At 34.5% G+C, this 27,535-nt stretch overlaps 1 protein-coding gene across 7 annotated transcripts; it reads right to left on the bottom strand.

Annotated features, from left to right (window-relative positions):
* Positions 1-1,137: 1,137 nt before the first annotated feature.
* Positions 1,138-25,851, bottom strand: LOC134246158 (neurofilament heavy polypeptide-like). Of its 7 annotated transcripts, none has more exons than XM_062728474.1 (15): positions 25,732-25,851; positions 21,816-21,886; positions 17,843-18,059; positions 14,395-14,488; positions 13,838-13,904; positions 11,457-11,573; positions 11,212-11,302; positions 10,856-10,931; positions 10,610-10,734; positions 9,458-9,587; positions 9,177-9,259; positions 8,773-8,852; positions 6,955-7,042; positions 2,949-5,515; positions 1,138-1,282 (listed from the first exon to the last, which is right to left on the bottom strand). In XM_062728474.1, exons 1-15 carry the CDS (start codon positions 25,822-25,824, stop codon positions 1,273-1,275), a joined length of 3,909 nt encoding a protein of 1,302 aa, XP_062584458.1. In that variant the 5' UTR covers positions 25,825-25,851; the 3' UTR covers positions 1,138-1,272. The 7 variants fall into 7 exon arrangements, with proteins under 7 accessions (XP_062584458.1, XP_062584457.1, XP_062584460.1 ...); XM_062728473.1 differs by lacking the exon at positions 6,955-7,042 and adding an exon at positions 6,365-6,455; XM_062728476.1 differs by having other exon boundaries at positions 10,640-10,734.
* Positions 25,852-27,535: the final 1,684 nt, after the last annotated feature.

Genomic DNA, 27,535 nt, shown 5'->3' with positions numbered 1-27,535 from the left:
TAAGTAATTATCAAATCTATTTATGACTGTATGCAGTCTGATGCAGATTCGTTTGAAACTCAGCTACGTATATGTAAAACAAGGAAAATGATTTTTCTATTAGAAAAAAAAATGACTTGTTTTAGATTAAGCTATATGTCTCATCAGAAGGAAAGCTAAAAGATGGACATGACCATCAACACAATGCCCTTGCTATTACACTGCAAGACATACATATTAGTTCCATATAATTCTTGATCACATTTGTTAACTTTTACTGGAAACTATTAAACAGTGAAGACAAAATAACATGTACTGGCTTTTATTGACATTTTATAAATATCGTAATTTATTATGACTGAACATCAAGTACTGAAACAAAAACTTGCGTAAAACTATATAGGCACTGAGCGAGAAAATACACGAGATGTATGCAGCATCACACAATGCTTAAATAAACCACTGGAACACTGACGCCAGAGATAAAATCGTAAACAGACATTCCCATCTCACTCAGATAATGAGAAAGATTTGATTGCATAATGAGAAAATTTTGATCATTTCAAGAAGAAATAATAGACTTGAAACATTTCATTGTTAAAAATTTGCACATTTATCACAAAGTAACATATGACACATCAGAGATAAATATATTAAAATAGTCTGACAAGGGAAGTCTACACACATCCATCTTTTACAAAGTATCTACACTACAAATGACATGCACACTTTCACTTTGCCAGTCCCCCAATAAAAACCAAGCGAAAAATGCGATAGCACCGATGTAAAGGGGTTCCTCCTTCCACTGACCAGCACGCGGCTGACCTCTCACACTCGGTCATCAGATGCACCAGCTACGTCTTGTTCGTCCCAATAATGCAACCACACACACACAGTCAACCTCCGGTTAAACGAAAAAAAAATTCCACCAGGATTCTGACGACGATAGGACTAGGAATAACAGCATGGCCGGGAGCATTCGCAATAAGACAGAGAAGCTATAATAGCCCATTACTGACTTGGGATTGGTTTATCTTGCCAACAATTTGTCCTCCATATTGTTTTATATACCCTGCTTCCTCTAGGATGCCATGTCTAGTCACCTGCTGATGCTGTGTGACCTCTCTCTATCCCCATCGCTGCTCATGTGTGACCCACTGTCCTCCGTGTTATACTTGGCAAAGAATGGGTGTCTGAAGGCTTCCCTCAGAGTGATTCGCTGCTTTGGGTCATATTTCAACATGCACCAGATGAGATCAAACAAATCTCTGTGGTCAGTGTTCTCCGGTTCCGTTAGGTAATGCTGGAAAGATACAAGGCATGCACTGTATGTATGAGAAGTAAATTGGCAAACGTCAGTACATCAGACCATGATTGCAATACATATCAATATTATGATGATGACATGGATATAAATATATATTTTATCAAAATTCTGCAAAACTCTTTCTACTTGGAAATATTTGATGCATAAAATGAATAAAAGTATAAATGGATTTCATATTTTTCTACTCGGTGGGTATAAAGTGGAGAAAGGTTTCATGGGAAAAATGCTGGCGTATACTATTGGGAAAAAATATGATATTTTCATGATAACAATATATATCTATGACAAAATTTCAATATACCCTGTCCAGGTCTATTTTCAAAGACAACTCAAACTACTAATTTATATGTTTTGACTTTGCTTAACACTTCAAATAAAACATCACATGTTTAGAATTTAGTTTGTTGACAATGGATACCATATAGCGGGTTATTTTAGTGGGGTGCTAATTTGGGCTTATTTAGGCATTTTAATGGTAGCCCACTAAAATTTCAATCGCTAAAATAATCAGTACTCTTCTTATTGTTCATCTGCAAAGAGATGAAACCCTGTGTTCGCTAAAATAATTTACGCCAAAATTATTGGCATACCTTTAAGCAAGCAAACTGCCAAATTTTACACCCGCCAAGAAAACTTGCTATACGGTAATCCAAAACCTTCACTTGAGGTGTTTACCAAAGGCTCAAAGCAAACATATTATTTAGAATTTAAAATTTATTTATACATTTTATTTCTTATGAATTTCAGCTGTGTTTATGTCAATATCAACCAAAATTTTATTCCCATTGATCAGATTTTTCTCCATGACCCCTCTCTTCATATACCCCCAGTGCTATTGTACACTCTTTCTTTATCATCTTGGACAATGACCATGCTTGAAGTGATTGACATGATTTATCATGCAAGTTGCAACACCAATTGCCTTTAAACATTTAATATTCTACATTATTCAGTGGTGGCAGTATTACGTACACATATTTCAGGTGAAATTGTCAATAAAGCTGGTACATAAAATCACAAAACTTCACAATCAATGATTCATTTATTGGAGACAATCCATAAGCAAACAATATCTCTAAGATGTATTAAATTCAAATTCAACACTGTAGTCAGTAAGCACTTGGTTTAATTGGTTAAGTAGGCAACTCCTCTCTTGCTATATATAATAACACTTCTGTTAAGACACTTCAAAAAATCCCAGGAAGCTTTGGTAATAAAAACTTGTTAAAAGAAATACAACAGAGACCATTAGATACTGAAAGCGTTAGTTCTGTGAGGTAAAAATTCGTCCAAGAATAACAATAAAGATAACAAAATTATGCAACAGAGCATATTGTAATTCACTAGTTCAAATGCTTTCTCTAAAATATTAACTGCAAGGTGTGGTAAAAACATTCAGTACAACAGAAGAAAATCCTTAGCACACCCTGGAAGCTACATCGATTTGAAATCTTTTCAAGGCATAAGAAGTAAAGAGGTATTAACCATGCAAAAAATTTGCTTGACACAGTTTGTTCCATAGCTGGTTGTGGATTTTAAAAGTTTGCAAGCCCTCCAGAACTCTAGAAAATTTCACAACACAAAACTCAAAAGAGAGTGAACTACAGAGACTGTAAAGCCAGTTATCGTTCATGCTTTTCACCTGTTCCGCTTGTCTCCTACAACATCAAGCTGAGTCTGCATGGGGATACACAAGGAATTGATTCCCCTAGCCACATATTTACTCTCTGTCTGGCTTGGATCACCAATGACTTGGTTATTGGAATTGTTTGGATCTAAGCAGCTAGAATCCCGGCCTAGACTCGAGTCTCCACCTGGACCAGAGTCACTCGGAGAGATTTGAGATGCGCACTCAACCGTCGGCTCAGAGTCCCCTATAGGGGGCTCTGTCTGAGGGTTAAGCGGTGAATCTAGACCGGGTTTCCCTAAAAAACAGCAGGTCTCCTCTTCACCACCTGCTGGAACCATTTGGTCAGAACTCTTCTTTTTCTTTGCCCTTCGTCTGCGCTTTTTCTTATCTCCTTTGCCCATTCCCCCTTCTGCTACAGGTGGTGTGCCACCACTGGGCGTGGCCCGCCCCATGTTATCAGGTGGCTCTGGTTCTAGGTACACCTGACAGGGACCTGGCTCCACAAACATGGAATAATCACATGGCTTCAATGGTTTCCTACCCTTCTCAGACTCTGGTTGTGTGACAACAGGTGACATACTTTCTGAAGCAGACTTAAACTCATCTGAATCATTAGAGGCATTTTCAGGCTCCTTCTCTGCAGTGGGATCTTCCTGTTTTTCTTTAGCAAACCCTTCATCATTTTGCCCTTCAGAAGCTTGCTCAACTAGAGCTTCAACTGATTGATTAACTGAATCCTCTGACTTTTCAACTACCACCTCCTCTGACTTTTCAACTACCCCTTCCTCTGACTTATTATTTATAACTACTTCATCTGATTCTTCAACTGAAGGGATCTCATTCATCTCTACTTCTTTATTTCCAATGGCTTGAATTTGATCATTTTCTTTTTGTTGGGTTTCCATTGGAACATCATCTTTCTGATTTGACAAAGCTGTATTTTCCTCACAGTTCTTCTGCTCCTCCTGTTCTTTCACCTTGATGTCACTACTTAGAGTCTTCTGCTCTACAGTTGGAGTTGGCGGGGTTACCATTATCTCTGCAGCACTTTCTTCCTGTGGAGGAATATCCATACTTTTATTTTCCTCTTTTGACGGAATGCTACTGTCTTCCTCCTGCAATAAATTTGGTTCACTAGGGGCAACTACATCTACAGGGGAACTAGGTCTATTTCCACACGTTTCTGTAGTGGAACTTTCAAGCGCTTTTATCTCACCTTGTCCTACTAGTGGCGATGCAGATTTTTTCTTTTGAGATGACAACTCTGGATAAATCTTTATGACACTATCTGGAGTAGACTTTTTGAAAAAGTCAAATATACTCCTCATGCTTGGCTCTAATTTGGCTTTTGCTTGATCTGGTCCACCTTGCCGAGAGTTTTTACGAGCCTTCCTCTCTGCTTCTTCTCTGGCTTCTTCTTCAGCGATCTCTTTTTCAATTTCCTCCATCCTTGTTCTTCTGCGTGTTGCAGGAGATTCCTCTCGTTTCACCTCCATGACAGGTTCGAAATCGGATGGAGGATTAGCTGAAGGTAACGAGTCCCTTCTTCGCGAGTCCTCTAAAGCACTTTTCTGTAATTCACTTTTCAAGGCTTTTCGAGCAAGTCTTGTGTACAAATCTTCATTTTGGTTTGAAGAATCTATTGTTGGAAGTTTAAGGCTCTCTTCATTGTTCATGGTTTTGGTTTTCTTCTCACTTATTGTATCTGGGTTATCATCAGGTTTCTCTGGCTCATAGGAATCATCATTTACAGCTTCCGTTCTCCTTAATCTTCTACTCTGGGAAGCAAGTGATTGTTCAGATTCTGTGCTGTCTTCTGACCTTTGGTCAGCATTAGCGGCTGCTCTTCTTAGTCTCCTAGCACGGCGAGCCTCCAATGCATCTTCATGCTCAGCCATTTCAGCAGCGAGTTTGGCTTCCCTTTCAGCTCTTCGTGCTTGCCTGGCTTTTCTGGCTTCTTGTACAGATTCTGATTCCTCAACATCTGGGACAGAAATTTCTGGGGACGGTCGTTTGCTTCTTCTTTTGCGTGAACCACTTTCCAAATCATTGTCGTCTCCCAAATTATCCTTGTCAGTCTCTGAACTGGCCTGAGAATCCTGCTTTTCAAGCACACCAAGAACCTTTAAGGAATCCATCTTTTGGTCTGATACTTCTGTTTCTTTAGAAGAAATATTCTCAGCAGGGTTAGTACGGAGTGATTTAGCTCCTGGAAACAACTCATACAGACTTTTTTCTGGTTTCTCTACAATCATGTCTGGTATATTCAAGTCTTTTGTCACTTTTTCCGTTTTTTCAGGAACGCTATCAAGTTCCATCTTTTCTTGCTCTTTACTTCGGCTTTTGCTCCGACATATCCCATCCTTCTCATCTTCATTCTGCGGAGCCTTCTCTGTCGACATGGAGCGCACTTGATCAATGGACGGATATCGACCAGGATATTGCTTGTGAATTGGACGAAAGAATTGATGTTTCATGGCTTCCTTCAGAGTGATGCGTTCATTGGGTAAATAGTCCAACATCATTTCAACAAGCTCTAGACACTGACGATGCTCTGAGCCTTTGTCACGTAGATAATGCTGAAAGAAAGCGAACCAAATCTATTTAAAACACCTACTTGTATTCAAATGGAGTCTTTGGTCCATTCTATAGATCAGTCATTTATATTTTCCGCCTCTTATTCACTGGTTATAAATCATCATAAATGAGTCTTCAAAATAGCGAAAGACTTGTTTTTCATAAGGAAATCATGAATTTTCTTCTTTATTCCAATTTACTTTTTAAAATTAGAGAATAAAAATTATTTACCTTTCAATTTTTTTTTCAACAAGCTTTTTGATCAGTCAATCTTAATACACACACAAAACTTCATGTTGTAGACATCACATTCACAGATATAAAAACATAACTGAAAATCAATCCATTCTAATTTAACAAGCAACTGGTCACCTAGAAACTTGGTAATTCTTACAATAAGAACCTGATCTGACTGATCAATGGTTTCATGCCATTAGTTTTTTTCTTCTACATATCTTCACTTCAAGCATGGTCATAAATTTCTGTGTACCCTACATCACACTTGTGTACACTGATGTTTCATCCTTAAATCTATTAGTATTAATATTAGGGTTCTCGGCTATAAATCAACCTATATATCATGCATGAAATAAAAGTATTTCAACAATGGCCACTAGTTTTGTGGCCACAAGATGGGATGACATGCACTAGGGTAGTGCCTTCCCATGTGAACTGAAATGGAAGGTATAACTGATTACTAGTAAAAAGTGATCAATCATATCTTACAACACACTTTGAATACAACATACATACCCAGAAAAGTAATTTTCTATAGAAACTTTGGAATTAAATATAACTAAATTCAAAACATTCTTTGTTGAAAATTTGGCAACTCCAAAATTTGTTCCTACCTTCAATCGCTTGCAATTTTCACGAACATATTTTCCTTTAGAGCTTCTCTGATCCCAGTCGAGCTTACCATTGTAGAAATACTTGTATTTTCTGTAGGTTTCAAACGAAAAAGACAAACAAAAGCTATAATCAGACACAACTCATGCATGCTCTAATGTGTAACAAAAATAAACACATGCACAGGCCACGTTTAACCAAGGCTAACTGTTTTTCAACTTGCTGTCAAAGCTTTTTCTCATCACATTATTTGATAAATTTCTAAAAATTAAAACTGAGGCATTAAATATTTCAAATATAAATTGATGAAAAATTAAAAGCACTGAAATCAGCAAGCTTTCCTTCAGTTGGCAGTATAGCTTTCTACTATGTGCACAATTAGCCTTAGCTTCAATAAGGTCATGCTGACACAGTTACAAACAATCAAGTTCAGCCGGTCATTAATTTTGATTCACTAAAAAATCCTCTTCATATCATAAAGCGCAAAACACAACTTAAAAGAGGTGTGGGCGAGCAGGGGCAGATAATTGTTGCAAGTCTTGGTGCTTTATTACTGCAGGCAGGCAACAGGCATCATCTGCAACATACTTACATAGAGCGGCCTGCAGTTTTCCCGTACATAACGCCCCGCGGAGGAGGTAGGGTCCCAATCAAGGCGCCCATGCCAGAAAAAATTTGTTCTTCAAATGGGAAAATAGAGGCATGAGGGCAAATTGTCATCTCACAAAACACTTCTAATCACACATTTAGTATAGTGTCAAATTGAGGATTTAAAACTGAATTTCTCTTCCTAACAAGCTCAAATGAAAGCACCTCAATAAAGCACAGAAAATGTTGGGACTTAAATATCAGAACACCAAACAATCACTATTTTAATGCATAAAGCTTGCTATTTTGGATAAAAGAAGGCTGGTAATCATACCCCCCCCCCCAAAAAAAATAATATAATAAATGGATCTTCTCTTTTTTCTGGGAAATATTTGAGGATTTTTTTTCTTTTTCTTCCTCAACTTGGGAGACAAAAATTTCTCCTAAAAAATTTGCCAAAATATTTTGTAAAAACTTTTGCAGACCTGCCTATCCTTTAGACAGCAGAGTTGTAAAAATACTGATTTTAGTATAATTTCAAACATATTTCATACATATTTTCCAAATTTGATGTAGTACTGTGATTCATCGGGGCAATGATCCAGTGAATAGAGAACAGTCTTTCAGATAAAACTGTATATAAACACTAATATCCTATGTCCCAGATGTTACTGGCTCTCAAGACACCCATATCTCCCCTCCACAATGCATAATTAAGGTATAAATACACAACCTTCCACTCACAATTTGTGGTGTCCTATTAGTCTATTACACAAATGCATGAAAAACTGACAAAGGGACAAAGAACAGACAAATATCCAATCAATTTGCCATGAATAAAAATGATTTTTATGTAAAATGATATAGTAAAATTATTTTCAGATCATTATTTTAACATGGTGATGAATTTCATGCATTGGAAAACAATGACATTACATCCAGACATATCTTATAATTAACAGAACCGATCACAACTAATTTTGTGTGTTGTTGGACATATCTAATGTTTCTAGTACACATTGACATGAATGTGATCGGCCTTCTAAAACCGAAAGGATGATACAAGCAAGCGTTGTAAGAATTGGGATATATAACAATTATTAGAAACTATATAGATTGCTAGCTTTTTATAAACTTTGAACAAATCTCCAGCAAGCACTGCATGTTTAGAAGCCATCCCAGTATCAATAAATCAAAATAAATCAATAAAGTAAGAAAAGAACATTTTAACCATGTTAACCTGTTACTGAAAATATTGCGCGATACATATTGCAGTATAGTTAAAAATATCCCAGTATATCAATTTCCGAGCCGATACCCAGCCCTAGTAAATAAACATTCAAGTAATAAAATTTCAAAAAAGAGTGAAAAATTTTGGCAAAATGGCATAACTGACTGACAAGAAACAGAAGTTGAAGGGTAGGCAGGTCTGACATTTCTTGAAAAAATACTTTAACTCTTCTTTATCTTCCTAACAAAAAATCCAACCTAAACAGTATAAATTTCTGGACACATTTAGACATTAATGAGACATTGATTGCAAGCCTTCTCTGACCCCCTCCTCCTTTTCTACAGAGGGAGTTGGATTACAAGGAGTGTAAGACACAAACAAGGTTAAATGAGGACTGACCTGTGCATTAGTTTACAAACATCAGTCAAAAAAACAAGTTTATATTAAAGACAAAAGGTTTTTCCAAAAATATTTGTCTAAATCTTTTTGTTCTGCATCGTATCATCTTTTATCTATTTCTCTGGAAATAAGGTTAACACTTTATGAGTTAATTGTTGTTTACAAGTATTTCTAGAGCATCTGTGAACTTACTTGGTTTTCTTGATCATTCTGTATGGCAGAGTGCCCAGAATTCTCTCCATCATTGCTAAATGTTCTTTGTTGTCATGCGTCTGCAAAAGAAAAACACCCCTGCATTTAATGGAAACCATCACAGTGCATATCTGTTTAAACTTATATACAGACTGTGCTCATAAACAATTAATCTGCAACCCAATGGGACATCCTCAATACTCTTACACCATGATTGTTGAAATGCACTATGGCCATATCTATCAGAATTATATAATTTTTTATCGAGAAAATAATTGGCAATGTTAACTTTACTTCCTACAGGAATTCCTATAGCTTACATTCCTTGACTATTTGGATGTAAATACAAGGTGTAATTACCTGAACATTGCTGTGTAAACTTTACCAATGCAGGATCAACTCACCTGAAATAGTGTAAAGCCGGTGTAGAGCTCAAACATGATACAGCCTATTGACCACACATCACATGGCTGGGCCCATCCCATCTCTGACAACAAATTGAATAATTTTTTAAAAATGCAAAAAAACCTCTGTGGTATTTTACATTTCAGGATTTGTTCTGTAGAGAGTAGGTAACATCTACTAGTTTCACAGTTCCTTTAAAATCTATCTGAATACCTCCATAGACTTTCAATGCACTGTAATAAATTTAGTAATTTTTCGGGTTTCAAGCACATGACCTTACCTAAAATGACCTCTGGAGCTCGGTAATGGCGAGTGGAGACAATTGTACTGTGGTGTTCATGGTCAAATGTGGCTGAACCAAAGTCGATCAGTCGAATATCTGTGTTTTTTATGTTGCGCTCATCTCTTTTCTGTGGGAATGACAAACACATGTATTATAAAATCTGGGGCTGATTCTATGTGAGGTTTAGTGTAATCACACATCAAAAACACATCCAGCTTCACAACCAATATTAATCTATTTATACAGCTGAGTTTTTAAAAAACCATTATTCAAAATTGTTCTTTTAAACAGCATACTTAAACTTTTTATAGAAATAGATAAAAGGCTAGAGCTAGCAAGTCAGAGATAGCAGCTGCACATGCTCAAGATTTTCTTCCCTTTTAACTTAAACTTATCATTATTAATATGTAGAATTGTTCTAAATGTTTTTAAATTTCTTACAAAGGGGCTAGGAAGCAATCATAAAATGGCCACTGAAATTAACCTCAACTTAATTTGGTGGAAAAGGATTGGAAAGGAAATTGGAAACAAAATTGAAGGGCCAAAAAATAAAATACTGGGTAACCATTCAATGTAATGATAGTAAGATTTATGTGGATTTTTTTTTTTAATCGAACTGTTGCATCAAACTCTTGCATTAAAAAACAAGTTTTAAGAAGAAATATGAAAAAAAGATACCTGCACTGCAGCAAAGAGAAAGCACCACAGACCAAGTGCCAAAAAGGGGGGTAGACTTGGGTAATGATAAACAGATCTTGTTGTCATCAGTCCCCGAGTTCCCATCATGCTTCAGGAAGGTGACAAACTTGTCCATTTTTAGATTTTTCATAAATCTCATTGAACCAATTACATTATATATTACATAAACATGAAATTTATAATTACTTCCTTTTAAATTGAAGGCACAGTGAAATATTTCAGATTTGCAGATTTTTTCTTCCAAAAAATGTCCGTTTACTTACGTTGAAAGTCTTTTCCACCTTTTCCTTAGAATAATATTGATACTTAAATTCAGGTCTTGATAACAAATACCCACTTATTTTTTCCAATATGTAATAAATTCTAGGATTTCAGTGTGCCTTGTTGTTTTAGGTGCAATGGACATGTTTCTCCCCATTCCTAGCATGCTTATAACGTAAGAACCTTTACCGTTTTTATCCCTAATTCTTCACACGTTACCTTCCTTGGGTTGTACGACACTTCGTAATCAGAATTCACAAATAAAACATTTTCTGGTTTGAGGTCAGTGTGTGTCAGCTTGTTTTCATGCAGAACTGGAAAAAAAAAAAAAAAAAAAAAAAAAAAAATCACCAGCATGAAATACAAAGTTCAACTATTACAATCAATATTGCAATTCCCTTTTTAAATTCAATCAACTTTTATGCCAGCACTTACAATTGACTGCATAACATAACTGGTATGATATGTGCCTGACTTGATCAATTGTGTAGGGAAGGTAATGGTTGTCTTTCTGTAATACAAAACAATGCCGTGTTAGCAAAATGCCCAGTTCTATTGAAGTTGACTCTAAAAAGGATCTCTGTTAGTTTGCTATCTTCAACAAATACCTCTTTTATTAAATATATATCTGCTTTATTTACAGAACTAAATATACAATAATTTGAATTGAATTTATTCATTTCCAATATTTACAAGTCAAAAGTAAATGCAAAGTATTATTCAAAAACTTTTTTTCATATATGCTTTGTAAGTGCAGGGAAATTGAACATAAAATAGCCAATAAATCTTACCAAAAAGTCAAAGACACTGAGACCAAGCATGTCAAATGCTATACACATATGCCCATGGTAGTCAAACCATTCTTTCATCTGAACACATAAACTGAAATTCAAAGACGATTAAACATTATAAATCTGTAAATCATCAACAAATGTCGGCCCATCATGGGTCATTTAGCCTTCATATGAAGATAAATCACTTTCTAGAGAATTACATACATTACTAATGAATTCCATAATTCATTCAAATTACTTACAATTGGCCATCAGGGTCCTTTTCTTTAATTTTCTCTAAGACATTGATTTCTAATTTGGCAGCTTCTCTGTATTTTTCTATATTTTTGATTATTTTTAATGCCAATTTTTCATCTCCCCTAAAAGAAAAGAATCAGTGAGTATTTTTTTATCACATTATGATATTTTATCTCACACCTCCAGATTTTTTGCTTTATTACACATTATCTCCTATAGCCCATAAAAGGCACTGAAGATGTAATTTTGGATTTCCATATGCAAATACACCAGGAGCATCATTCCAAATAAGAAGCCATTTCCACTAAATAAAAAAAAGTTTCGCAAACTTCTATTTCCCCAAGTTATAGCACAAAAAATACCCAAGCTCTAAAAAATTATCCCTTAAAATTCATGTGTATATATCTTTACACCCTGTATGATGTTTTTGTCAAAAAAATGTTCATAAACCCCCCCATCATGCATTAACGGTATTTTGTGGGAAAATGTTGAACATATTGTCTATTTACTATACTCTAGTTGTAAGTGAATTTGCTTATTCATGAATCAGTAAAAAAATTTTATATCTTTACATGTAAAAGTAATCCTAAAATACAAACTGAAAATATGAGGTTTAAAATTGTGCAAATTGTGCTTTATTTCAAGTCTCCATTTCTACACGGATTTTTCTTTTTTGCAGCAGCAGCAGCACATTACAGCAGCAATAATTTTATGTCAGACTGTCAGTCATAATAAACCACTAATTGTTTGTCAAGAGACATCCTTAGGAAAAATGCCTTTCCATTTTCTGACAACAAACTGTCCATAATCATCAACACCTGAGGACATCTATTTCTGCTCTAACAAACCAAACAAAACCTCTTATGCATAGATCTGCAAACCCCTTATGCCTCCTCCAACTACCACTCCATACCCCAATGGTGCCTCTAAAATTCTCCAATGCCTCATTTCTTAGTTGACAAGTAGGCAACATCAGCAAACAAAATACAAACATTAACATCACATTGCTAAATATTTACATAAATTACATTTCTTTCTAAAATCTAATTTTCTTAAAGCGTATACTTTTCCCCATTTTAACACAAAAACAGAAGACGAGATTTTCCTGTTTCTGATGTATAAAAGCCTTATAAATACATAATTATTGTCATCAGGTTTTTTCACTAATCCCCTAATGGAAAGCATTTTCTGTTGTTACATGTACTATTATCTCTTCACATGCTTTGACTGCATGCTTCAAGACTTTTTATCTGTGATGAGTGTAATTCTTTTAGACATGTGGTAGTAATTATCATTAGCCCAAGGTTTATTTATCTACGTCTCAGCTCCAGTACTGGATGATACTCACAGGTTTAGTGATGACCAATCACATTGTCTGTCTTCATGTTAACAACAGATTAATCATTGTAAGCCCCCCATTATTTACAATGCACCCTCTGTTTCACTTTAATGACCTAAAAACTTTAACTCCCTTGGTACATTTCTGTACAAATTTTTCTTTATTAAAACTTCTAGGCTTATTGGAATTTTATTTTTCTAGACAAGGTCTTGTATTTAGAATAAGCTTTCAGTAACTTTCAACTTTTAAATATTGCAGCAAAGCAAGAAAACCAGAAGCATTCTCCCCATCATTAATCACTTATTAAATACATACAGCCAGAAAAAAAAAATAACAGAAAGCCTTCAATCAAAGGCCAAATTCTACAGCTGTAGAACAAAACTTCCATCCTTTATATCTCAAATCCTGCGTTAATAAGCCATTCAACATTCAACTCTTTGTAGTGTCAGAAACTACACATTGAAGGTATGCTATTATTAGTAACCCCTTGTGTAGATCTGTAAATACAGGCAGGAATTCTTTAAATATTTATCTGTGAGCAGACAGGAGGCCCCAGCTTCCATCATCTCCCTACAGCTGCCTCTGGCAGAGATTCAACTGAAGGATTACACTGTGGCTAAATCTTGTCATTATCTCAATCCCAGCAATCTCCACAAAAAATTTTATCAACCTCAGTAACCTCACCGAATCTTATCAAATCCAATGTGTGAATGAAGATTCTCAGACGTCATAAGCTTGTCCACACATTTTTTTAAAGAGGCAGTTAATTGAATAACTGAATTTACAATTGTATCTTTTATTCTTATTCATTTCAAACCCCCAACCCTCCTTCTCGGGTTATTTTCAGAATCCTATAAGATCCTTTTTTTTCAGTGTCTATGATGTAAGCGGTGGAATTCTGGATATTAGATGTTATCATAGCCTGGTAGATATTAACCTGACAGAGGAAGAGCAATAAACTGGGAAACTGTAGACAGCATCAGCAGAAGCGCTGTATCAATACCATCAGACTGGGAGAAAAAACCCTCAGTATATAATATCACTTACTTCTGTATGTCTTTGACTTCTACCACTTTGCCAAAAGTGCCTTCTCCTAGGGTGGAAACAATCTCATCTGAAAGAGTTAAAGACATACAGTTAAAACCATGTATATATTGAATCAAAATTACTACAGCATTCATCACCCAAAACCACATTCAATCTTTCTTTCTATTGGTAGCCACATGAAAATGCAGCTCTAGGTTCTAAGATCTTTTTCTTTCAATGTGTACAATGTGTACAATTTTCTTGGGTAATGAATGGTAGCATTTTGATAAATAAATAAAACAGACAAGATCAATTTTGTCAATATCCGGCAGCAGGGCTTTTCCAAATGCAAGCAAATATATTTTTTTTTCTTCAATTCTTTTAATATGGAATTGAAAGGAACAGCAAATTCTGGGATCAATCCCCAAAGAAAAAAATATAAGTAGGGGGTAGACTCTGTAAAGCACAATGATTAGGGCATATCTTCTCTCACGAATACTAGAGGAAAATCTTCCTCATACAAAAGACATAGAGATATAATATGCTAGGCTAAACATTACGAATTAAATGATGAGTACATCTAGCTTGCAGAATATCTCCAGGGTGATAAATGAGATGTCCGTCTGCATCATCCACAATACTCGGTCCCTGTTCGCTGTTCTCATGTTGGTCCTATTCATCCATCATTCAAATTCAAATTCAATTTCCCATCATACACCACAGCAGCCAGCCAATGACAGCCGTTGATTTGCCATGAGCCAGAAGTAACAGGATTTTCGTTCACAAGGAGACAAGGATGACAGCCGATTTTCATTGACAGCAGGAGGGTGGGCATATGCGATATAGATAAATGGAGGCATCGCCAAGTAAAGATTGGTTCAATTACATATCATGTTTATTAAAATCAGAAGGAAAATTATCAAGAAGATTTCTAAATAGACAAAAATTCATACTTACTGAGATTGTACATTGGGCAGGCATGATTTTTTTTTAGAAACTTTCTAATAAGCTATACCTCTTAACATTCTCCAGATTAATCCTTTTTGTTCCATGTCTGCCCAATGATTTTTTGATATATGTATTTACTATTAACTAGTTAGACTATTAGCATACAGGTAATCTGAATTATGTAAGAATTGCCACTATAATCTCTTAACTTTATGATTTCCTAATCTTTGACAGATTTTAATGACATAATCAAAGTTTATCACTTTATCCTTATCCCCTAAGAAAAAGGGAGGAAAAAACAATCTGTTGGACTCACCGAGTTGGACCAGGTTTCACTTAGACCATTGCTATGACTACTACCACTTAGAGCACCACTGCGATAGGCACCTAGGCCGTACCTAGAGGCAGTGGTACCGGAGGAGGGAATATAATTAGATGAAAGACCGGAAGTGGGCATTCTCCATTCTCCAATGGGATAATTTTTAGACTGCAGGTAGTCCACTCTCATAGTCTTACTAAAGCACTAAAGTAAGGATCCTCTATCAATGGCTATGTAGTTCTTCAAATTTAGCTTCAAATGAATTCACTATCACTTAACTGTTTGTACTGGATTGTTCAAAATATAAGTGTTACTTCAAATTGTAGACGGTCAAAAATAGAGATAATTTTGAAGGCAAAGTTAAAATGAATTACTATGTACAATTTGTCTACTTAAAAAAAAAAATGTCTTTTTGATAAATAAAAAAAACTACAAAAGTCCGCAATTGAATATATACAAAATAATGTTTTTTTTAATGTAGGTAAATTTCCACTACATGGCTGATGGATTCCCCTCCATAATTAGTAAAGTAACTCCACAGGCACTTGTCTAAAAGTCACTTGAGATTGTTCTTTTAATTTTCACCATGTAATTATTCCCACCAATCTCACAATCCTCAGAAAATATCCCTCGAAATATGAAAAGAGGTCTTTATACAAGATGGCGCCCTGTTCTCCAATGTTCTGACTTCTTACTCAGAATATAAGCCTGTATCACATTTCCTACACAAGAGCACCTTCTAGCTTCTCCAAAAATCATAGGCTATTAATAGTTTCACATACACTCAGACTTACTAACAGCTGAGGCTCACCAAGGGGTACAGGCTGCTGGGGCAACCAAAGAACACAAGGCACCAGATGGTCAGAGAAGCCAGACATCTACATATACAACAACTAATTTCTCCTCAGGGGGTGGTCAGCTCCCCATATACACCAGAGGCTAAGGTGATAAGGCAACCCCTCTGTTACCCCCACACAAGATAAGATGCTGCAACACTCATGATTCTCACAGATAAACAGTCAATCTTACTGCAGAGATTAACCCATTGTTTTTCTTCCAGTCAGTTTTTCTTTCTAGAAAAGTTCCAATGACCAGTCTGTTGGTATTACAAAGCACTGATGCAATGTTGTTATGACACAAAGTTCATGCCACCAAATTTCCCCTGAACTTGAAGTAGCCATTCTGGACTGTTTCTTCTAGTCAATGACAGGGCTATTCATTTCCTTGCCATCTGTACACCAATACCATATTGAACCCACATCAAGGCGACATTAATCCAATATTCTGAGATCACTGCCATTGACAGCCAGAGTCCACACTGTTCAGGCCTTACAGTTCTCTCCAAGACAAAGAAACTCCTTGGACTTAATTATTTTAATAAACATAACCAGTATCCTATCACCTCATCTTCCTCCTAACAAATGGAAATCAATGGTTTTCCCAGGCTACATAACCTGTTCATAGATTACCAGGAAACTGTAGTTAAAATTCACCATCAAGCCCTTGCTCCCAAACTAATTTTTATTCTGTGTGATTATTGATTAAATCTCGGGACTTAATGCACCACATTGGGTATAATTTCACAGTAACTACACACTTGCTACAAAAAACTTGTAGCCTGCACAATGAGAAAAAACCTTTTATGGAATAATTAAACTTTCAACAGCCTTAGCCCTTGAAAACTCATTTGCTTCTATGGCCAAAAGAACATCTGCCTCTAACATACAGCTGTTCTAAAATAAAACTTTAGGTGACAATTAGACAAGTGCATGTGTTTATAATAAAATACTTGATTTATTCAATGTACTTAAAACTACATGTATACTATCCTCTTGTTTTTTACCATCTATTCATTCATTGTTTTAACCCTTCCCCACCCTTGTTTCAGTTGTTCTCCCACTCTAATTCCCATTAATACATCACTATAATTAGGTATCTACGCACTTCCTCACAGGAATGGGACAAAAGCCAACATCCTTCTCGCACCCACCCCAAAAACAAGTGACAACCATGGAATAAGCTTCCAATGATGTGACATAAGATAATATAAAAGTTCAAGTAACATCCCCCCTCAAAATGTTATATTCTATTTGATTCATTTTTTTTCTTGCATTTCCCAAGAAATATCACTACCAATGTACAGGCTTAGGGAAATCGAGGAAAAAGTATGAAAATCATAAAAATGAAGAAACCAAAGAAAAAATATGAAAATCATAAAAATGTTTATATGATAAGATTCAGTGGCAATTCTTACAAGCTCCTGATATGGCTAATAGCAATTTTTTTGCACACACACTACACAACAGCCTTAAGAAACTGTTTTCTGCATTCATGATTTGAGTTTATCTATGCCTCATGCTTGATCTTAAAATATTCATCATTCCTCATTTAGTTTTTAGTTATATTAGGACCCCCTTGAAGATTTTTTGTTGTTGACTTACCTCTGATCACCTACAAAAGATTTCCCTATGTCATTTTACATCATTCACACATTTTCATTCACACTCACTTTCTCTTCATAGAAAAGTGACCAAGTTTACTCTGGACTAAGCACGAAGTTTTTAAAATCAAAGCACACATATCTGTAAATGCCTCTTTATTAAATCCTTTATTTCTTTAAACTTTATTTCTTTAAAATTTGTCAGGGTCAATCGAGCCTTGGGATCCTGTAACCTTGGTCCTCTTTTCTACCTTACATGACCTCTCTCAGATTTAACAGCCCTGAGAAGTACATGCACCCCGACTGAAGCGACACCTACCCGACTGGAGGTAGAGCTGTACGTGGATTTGTGGTGGTGACGATAGCTGCGCCGATGCCGCCGCCGTTTGTGGTGTCTATGACGACTGTGGTAGCTGTCGCGGTGGGGTGAGTAGCTGTCAGAATCACACCGGTGGTGCCGATGCGTGTGGCGTTCTGGTGTGGGAGATCGCTCTCTGGAATAATTTCTTCTTCTTTTCTCATAACCATAGTCACAGCTGAAAAAAAGTTTCCTAATTGAATAAATCTTGCAAAATCTGTACCTGCACATTTTAATTCAAGCAGAACACATGAAAGGTGACATGTAGACATGGTAGATATGTTAAGCTTAAAATTTGCTTTGGTATAATGAGTTTCTTAATGTAACTTTCTATTAGCTAATCATGTATTTTTAGAACAAATCATGTACTATCAAAATACCTACCCCAGTAAATAAAATCTCTGCTTATGAATAACAAAATCATATTTTGTTTTTTTAAAAACAATTTCAATTTTGGAATATAAAACAACATACGGACATAAATTATTAAAAGGGTGTTCATGAAATTTCATTACTGGCACATTTTGCTGGCCATTGATTTTTACATTCAATTGACTAGGTTTGATCAAAGAAATAAAATAGAGGACAAGCCTGCCAACCTCTGTGATTTAGAACATAAGGTCCCCATAACATGAACCCATGACACTAGTCCTATATACATCGTACATCAGTATCATAAAGAATATCACTGTCCCAAAGAGATAAGCACAAATATAAAAAAAATTCTCATGTTTGATACACGGAACAAGAGATTTCAATGATACTTATGTATCACATGACCCCTCTTGACAATCTGTTTCCTGTTTTCTGTATGTGATTCCATGGGCTGCCTACTAAATTTTTGAAAGAGCTCATCATTTTTTTTTCAGAATGCTCAAGTGGACTGTCAATTATAACATTTCAATTTTGCCTAAATTGTCTTACAATTAGTCCTTTGTTTGTGAAAAAAACTTAACTGCATTAAAGGAGTAGAAATTACATATGATTTTCATTCTGCATTATTCAGGCAGTATCAGGAAACCTCTCAATATCACTTTTTTTCCAAAATTAACATTTTCCTATTTTGAAATTGTTTTTTTGAAAGGCTGGTCACTCACCCCACCCCTTTTGTTCTATTATAGTTTAGACAAAGTAATTTGGTTATATATTAAGAAGAAAAAACAGGTTGAAAAAATCAGTGGAATCTACCAATTGTTTACAATAAATGTTCCAATTCTATCTAATATGAGGGGGATGAGGATTGTGCAGAAAAGATAATCTAAATCCAGCATCATGAAGGATATGTAGGACCAACCACCACATCATATTTATTATTACACCTCATTATTCACTTAGATTAATCTGACTAAAAGATGACAAAATGAATTGTTCTAGGCCTACATTGTATCTTGTCAGGTCATAATAACTACATTTTCTACTTGTAGATTCAATCATTTCCCCATTCCATTTGCCCGTTGTTGATTTAGAACGTGGTACCAGTATAATGCTGGCAGGATGACTCATTCCTGGAGATCTCTCAGAAAATTAGTAACGTGTGCAGCTGTGTGTGCATATATATTCTATGATTTACAGCTTCAGTAACCACACAAGTGGGCAATGTCTACAGGAAACAGGCTCGTTTTACTGCTAGGACCAAGCAAGAAAAACAAGAGCATAAAACTAGCATGTCCTCTATTTACAATTAAATGTAATCAACTGCATTAGGTGTCTGAAATCAATAAACTGAGCGGACAAACAGCTCTGAGACATGCAGGTTCTGTACTTCTGCATTAAAAACTAAACCCTTAAAGATGCAAAACCTAGGCTTGATTGAATAAAAAGAACATAAGGAACCTGGATCTACATTAGCCAATCATCTGAATGTGATGACTCACAAGAGAAATGAGACAAAGACAGAATTATTCAAAATTTTGTGCAGATAATTTCATACACAAATTCATACCCCAACTTATGCTCTTTCTTGGACTTAAAATAAATTACCTGTGCATATTATGCAAAGTATATTTAAATTAATCAGTTTCCTCTCTTGCCTCTATTCATTGGGGCATCCTTAGAAATCTGCTTAAGTGCCTATCCAATCACAAAATACCATAAATATGAGTTTGTAAATATATAATATAAACGATTTAATTAATTTTTATTTTTGGATGTTCTTGGGGGAAAAAACCACTTTCAAGCTATCGTTAAAAGAATGAATTAGTTAAATAAAAACTAAACCATATAATGTTCCATAAATCTTGACAATATGAATCTTGTTTACATCAACATCAACGCAAAGCTGATCTCCCTTAGAAACGGCATATAATTTTTACTTGCTAGCTGCTGGTGAATTTCACTGTGAGCAAGTGAAGAAGAATGAAACAAGCTAAACTTTGTAAGTAGGAAAAAAATATATTTTTATTTAAGCAAGAGACCCATGGGCCACAGTACTCACCTGAGAAAATATATATATACATTTTTTGCACTAACCTTTTCATCATTTGCAAGATAAATTGGGGGTATTCTGTAGATGTTGCAATGAGGATTTGGAATTTTCTTTTTCACTCGGAGGACCAAAGGGGGATCAAAAACATTGTTTTTCATTTTACAAAACCAGATTCCTTAAATTTAAGTTTTAAATGGGCAAAATGGAAGATGAATTCAGAAAACGGATGGGTTTTATTTTTGGATACCTGATTCCAAGGTCTTATCATGCATTTTACACAGAAGCTATCTTATCTTTTGCGAAACAATTAAGGGTGTCCTGTAGATGTGCTGCAAGATTTCAAGTTTATATTTTTACAAACTCCTTTTACAATATGTCTTTCTCTGCATATCAAATATTTCCCAAAAACATGTCAAAATGCTGATATAATTTGTCTGCTTAGACCTATTTTTGTCATTTTCTCATTATTTTAATAAAATTAGAATTCTTGTTAATGGTGTTCTCTGATATTTATCAAACTCTTACAGAGTTACATTCACAGCTGTAATATTAACATTTTCAATAAATTTTTCCCAATACTTTTTTTCAGGAGTACTAATTTTTCCCTACTTTTCACAATTCATTTCCTCATGAATGTAGCTGCAGAAGTGTAGCTCTCCAGAAAAAAAAATATTTTGATAGACAGGCCTGAGAGCTACAGTGCCACCCATTGAAAAAAGTGTATATTCAATGCGCACAAAAAAAAGTGTGTAGTTTGTTGATTTATTTCCCCATGCTTTTAAAACTTTCAGCTAAAAATATTATTTATCATGTGTTCCTAACATTTTTTCACTGTTTCCACAACAAAAATTTCATTAAAATTGTTGTTAATAGCCCTCCTGGCCCTGAAATTGAGGCTATCGAAAAATTAGCCTATACATGTATAAACTGCTATTTTAGTTTGCAAGATGATTCGGTCCTATATGCTTCTTGTAGATGTCAACTACAGGAGTACTTCATTGAGGAATTTATTGATATCTATATTTTTGGTAATTGAGGTACAAATTTGGAGAAATTAATCCAGAACTGAGCGCAAGTTATTGTGTGCAATAGATATACAGTTTTTGCTATGGGTGTCGCTGTAGCTCCCTGGTCATTCTGCTTATTCATCCGAATTTTTTTCAGACAGGGAGCTACAGATCTGCAGCTATAATGAATGAGCATGGATAAATAAATACATGTCATAATACCATACTTGACGTCAAAACTGTAGTGCAAACCGTTTTGCTTTTGAAATGGCAGTGAAATGGCATAATTGTTGCAACTCATCAGAAAAATAGTACATATTTCAGAAATAAATTTAATTTTTGAAGATTCATGAACCCACTACATTTCATGCCGGCATATTTATCATGAAGTGTGTTATCATGAAATATGCTGGTAGTATTTCATGTCCTCATGAATCTTCAAAAGATCAATTCATTTCTTAAATATCTAACAAATGATTAGGAAAATAGGTTCAGTATTTACCTCCTCGAATCATGCCTTCTTTTTCTGTAATGGTCCGAATAACCTGGACTCCCACTCCGTCTTCGAGGCATCTGCAATGCACCAAAAAAGAAATTTTATTTCTCAGCATGAATTATGCTGGTTATCCATCTCTCTTATTTACTAATCAACCTTTGAAATAGAAGAAAAATATAATTGATATAAATAAAAACCTATTCTATACACCAAATTTTGTATCTCATTCAAATTTCTCTGTCTTTACAAAAAGTTAGAAACAGCCATATAATTTTTGGGGGACTCTTTCATTTCTTTCCTGTTCTATTTTCATCATTCTCATTCTGTCAAATCTCTATCATCTCTAAGTCTTTATCCTCTACCTGTTCTAAGCGTTCTTTCTAATATCTCTCAAATTTCTCCTGACCTCCATTTTTCCCTGTGTAATCTCTCTCTCTTTCTTGCTCATCTTTATACAATTTTTTTCTGTCATCTTTCTGATGAATTCAAGATTCCTCTGACTCTAACCCCTGATTTTACATTATGCAAATGCTCTAATGAAAAGTGGGTATAGAGCATATTTCCCTAGCCATTTAATGATGCCATATTTCAAGGTGTCCATGATTAGTAGATTTCTTGCAGGATGATTCAAGCAACTATATCATTTTACCATAAATCTGTTTTTTGGTCATAAGGCCAAAAAAATATATATACTCTTGTTTCCTGTCACCTGACCAAAAAAATAGGGTAGGTAGATAGGAAAAAAATTTTATATTCAAAACTCACAGGGCTCTCACACCCATTTTTGGTACTGGGGCCGGGGCCATTGAAATTGGGAAAAAAGCGACGTTTTTATAAAAATTGGGAAATTTTTACCAGTCATAATTTAAACTTACATCATTGTCTTGCTCTTAGTAGAAATGTTTTTTCTACACTGACAACAGTACCTCAGGGATCAAACTTAACTTTTTGACCACTGTAGTAAATATCAGCAGATTTATTTTTACTATCAAATTGTAATTTTGAACTTTTCCTAGCATTTTTTCTCCTTATAGTGATTCATATTATCTATTAAAAAAAATAATAATATTTAACCTCTTAGAAGCATTTAGGCCGTTTCATTACAGATGAAATCTGAACAGATAATATAGTAAATCAGTTGTTTAAATAAAAAAAATCATCTTTATAAATTTAAAATTAAATCATTTAATACACTGGGGATATATTTTTTGGAAAATTACATAACTTTCTTACTCAAGTTGTTTTAGAGATCGTAAATAATTTAATGGAATATCTAACGTTACAATGTATTTGATTGTATTTACCAAGGAGTGGAGGAAATTCGGATTAAAAAAAACAATCGTTTTTGGAAGTAAATTATAAGACAGGTAGCGCTGCAAAATGGATAAGATTATGGGGATTTATAAACTGTAGGAGCATGGTACCTATTTTTTTTTAATTGTTAGGGAATCTAATAGCAAAATAGTGAATAAAATACCTGTAGGCCTAGTGCTTCTCATTCAGTCTTGGTAATCTGAATTTTTTACAAGACCTTTTTTTCTCACAAAAGGTGGCGAACACAGGTCGCTTTTAACTCGCAATTTTTTATTTTAATTCTCATTCAAAGAGTATTTTCCATTAATTTCGAGCCCTGACATCATAGATCTTCACATTCTTCGACATGTTGTGAATGACTACTTTACTACAGACGACTTTCGTTTTCATACTAAACTGGTTCCAGCATATAAACAAACTACCAGTTCATAACACAAACGTCTTTCCTTCATATCTTAATGGTGCTTTTACGACTGTCAAAGATATGCTTTTTTGTTACAGTAATGAATTTGAAGCAATCATAAATTGGGAATTTTTACCCTTAAATTTGGGAAAAAAGGTACCTTTTTCACGTTGGGAATGGAGCCGAATATCGGCCCCAATTATAGAGAATCGAGAGCCCTGACTCAATGAATGCAGAACATACAGCATGTAATAACAAGATAACAGTATGATAAAAGTTTACAAAGCAAGTTTGTTAAATAAAGATTTATAAAGTAATGGCATCCTGTACACCTGTGATGTATTAGTTCTGTAAATATTGTTAGTTGACTTCAGTATTTCAGGAAAAAAGCCCCCCCAAAAATGAAAATATAAAAAAAACTTTTAGGGTTGTAGGGTAAAAACTAGCATAAGTCGGGTGACAGGAAACGAGCATTTTGGCATAAGAACTTTATTTGGGCATAATTATGAGACCATCTGCTACCAAAACTTAAATTCAATATTCTCAGAGTGAGAGGACTCTGATTATTTATCGTCATTCTCTGTCATCTGATGATCTCAATCCCTTTCTATCTTACTACCATATTTTTCCTCTTGCCCTACTCTCTATCAGTCTAAGCAGGTCCAGCACAATACCCCAATAAAGGTATATAGCTTGATAAAGCTATATAGCTTTATCAAGGTATTTAAAATACCTTGATCAAGGTATTTCATGTAATGAAAATTCAAAAAAATTCTTTAAACATTAATTACTGAAAGTCGAGTTCTGAGTTGTTGTCAGTAAATTCACCCATGCATGTAAAGTACTCAAACACAAACAAATCAGTATAAAAACATGTCATGTGAGGAGACGTTATTTTATGCTTTCTTTTTGATACCAGAGTGTTTTTCATGCACGAGTAGACACACTGACAAAAACTCAGAACTTGATTTCCAGTATTTAATTTTTAAAGAATTTTTTTGAATTTTCATTACATAAAATACCTTGATCAAGGTATTTTAAACAGCTTTATCAAGCTATATACCTTTATCGGGGTATAACGGCAAATTTAGGAAGCAGAATATGATTCTTAGCAGGTCCAGCACAATACAGTATTGTGCTGGACCTGCTAAGAATCATACTCTGCTTCCTAAATTTGCCTGCACTATCTCTCACACCCACCCATCTTCCTTCTATCATTTGTCTTTTTTCACTTAATTTCTATTAGCAATAGGGGAATTACAGTAAGGCATATATATATAAACACATGTGGGTGAAGATAGTACACAGTTTATTTATCAAAAGATGTTCATTGCGACTGATCAATATTCATTGGGCATTTCGTCATGTTTTGTACTAGCTGCAGATCTGTAGCTATCTGAAAAAATATATATTGATAGACCGGATAGCTACAGTGCCACCCATTGAAAAAACTTTATATTTATTGCGCACAAAAAAGTGCGCTCGGTTTTCGATTTATTTCTCCATGTTCCTTAAACTGTAATCTCAAAATATTACTAACCGTGTGTTTTTAACATATTCTTTGACTCTTTCCTCAACAAAACATTCGTCATAATTGTTGTTAATAGTCCTCCTGACCCTGATATTGTAATCATCGAACATTTCGATTATAAAAACTGCCATTTTGGTTTCAAAGATAATTCGGTCCAATATGCTTCGTTCAGATGTCAACTACGAGTGTACTTGATAGAGGAGAGAGAAACTTTTTTAAATCTTCCATCTTTTGAAATTGAGGTAAGAATTTGGAAGAAATAATCAAGAACCGAGCGTACTTTTTTGTGTGCAATAAATATTCAATAGTTTTTTCAATGGGTGGCACTGTAGCTATCCGGTCTATCAATATATATTTTTTTCGGATAGCTACAGATCTGCAGCTAGTTTTGTACGAGTGAAATGAACAATGGTACGAAAACAAATATCCCGTTTCGAATAAAACAGCACAACCAATAGTTATATTTGTTATATTTAAACTATAATTTATGTTTCTCCCTTTTTTAAGTTCTCGAGGGGTGAATTTATTCGGTAGTTTTGATACCAGACGCATGCCAAAATGGCGGCTATAGTGTATTTATATCCTGAAAATGCTCATTTACTGACAATTGTAACTGACATAAAATTAAATATTTTAAACAGTATGTAAAATTACATGTATTTAAAGATTCTCACATTGGAGTTCGTCGTTTTGGCGGCTCTATCCCACAAAAAGTCAAATTTTAATGTACTGGCGCACCTCGACACAAACGTAGTAATCGCATCCATCAAGGAGTGAGATAATTCGCGATTGGATGAAAGGGGACCAATCAAAATTCTTCATACATTAGAATTCAATGATCTGATAAAATTGGAAAAATTTATGAACCGTGGGTATGTTGCATTCGTACATTCTCATGGGAAAGAAGTTCGTCTTTTTTCTGTGGTATGATTAAATAATAATTCGATTAAAATTATTTCTTTTTTAATACTATGATTATTTGTCCTTTTCGTATATATAAAAAACAATCAAAAACTGATAATTTATCAGTGGAAAAATTTCGGAAATATATATATTTTTTAATAGAAATCCCTATTCATCTCAAATAATATGAAGACAAACAATTTGTTAAGGTAAAAAGTGTACATCTGAAAATAAAATACAACATACTTTCATTCTACACGTACATTTGAAGCAATTCACCATTACGGAAGCTGACTGAATTCCAACGGGTTGAGCCTAAAGTTAGCCTTTCCAAATTAAGGTTAAAGTTGGAAATTGGATATTCCAACTTAACTGTTGGCTTTTCCAACTTTTATTTTAGTTTTTCTAACTGAAAAATAGGAAATTCCAACTATTTTTAACTTCAAAGTAAGAGATTCCAACTTGCATGCTGGCTTTTCCAAATATAAAGTTGGTATTTCCAACTTAAATCTTGGCTTTTCCAACTTTAAAAGCTATTATTTCCAACTTTTTAGGGTCGGCTTTCTCAACTCTAAAGCTGATATTTCATACTTTAAACTTGGCTTTTCCAGCTTTGGTAATTCCCACCATTTTAAGTTGGTTGTTAAAACGTTAAAGTTGGTACTTCATACTTTAAACTTGGTATTTCCAACTTTGATAATTCCAACTATTTTAAGTTGGTTGTTTAAACTTTAAAGTTGGTACTTCATACTTTAAACTGGGTTTTTCCAACTATTTTGAAGTTGACTGTTAAAACTTTAAAGTTGGTATTTCCTATTTTAAACTTGTTTTTTTTTCAACTTTGGTAATTCCAACTATTTTAAAGTTGGCTGTTAAAACTTTAAAGTTGGTATTTCCTATTTTAAACTTGTTTTTTTTCTCCAACTTTGGTAATTCCAACTATTTTAAAGTTGGCTGTTAAAAGTTGGTATTTCATACTTTAAACTTGGTTTCTCCAACTTTGGTAATTCCAACTATTTAAATTGGCTGTTAAGACTTTAGAATTTGTCAAATACTCTAGGGAATCTTGGCATTCCAAAAGATGGAAATTATAACTTTAATCTTGACGTTTCCAACTTTCAAGTATCGCCGATCCCAATATTTTGAAAATCAGGCATGGACTAATTGAAAATGCTTACAAAATTGTTTCTGAATTCTCAAAGTAATGCACGTGTTTTTACCCACGAAATTCTTCAAACTTCATCTTTAGAGTTAATCATATCATATAGGGAAAATTAGTGAATCTCAATTTAAATTTTCAGAAAATGCGAATAAAAATTTTTGGAAAAATTACAAAATTTTTATAATCATTTTAATTAATTAAGGTAGTTCTACACTCGGCACTAAATGGGCTCAATCCTAAATATATGCTTTTATAAGATAGACATAGATCCCAGCAACGGATAGACATGAGAAAAATTATATGTCAACATGTTTACTTTTCCGCTATTGCCTCTCGGAGTATATACCCCGAAAATAAAATACTGATATTTACCTCACCTAGATTTTGTTGAATATAAATTAATTAAAGTCTAA

The sequence above is a fragment of the Saccostrea cucullata genome, unplaced genomic scaffold, assembly GCF_032062105.1.
Source record: "Saccostrea cucullata isolate Sc308-1 unplaced genomic scaffold, CSIRO_AGI_Scuc_v1 ctg47, whole genome shotgun sequence".
Lineage (NCBI taxonomy): Eukaryota > Metazoa > Mollusca > Bivalvia > Ostreida > Ostreidae > Saccostrea > Saccostrea cuccullata.
This window is presented reverse-complemented; position numbering and strand designations above follow the sequence as displayed.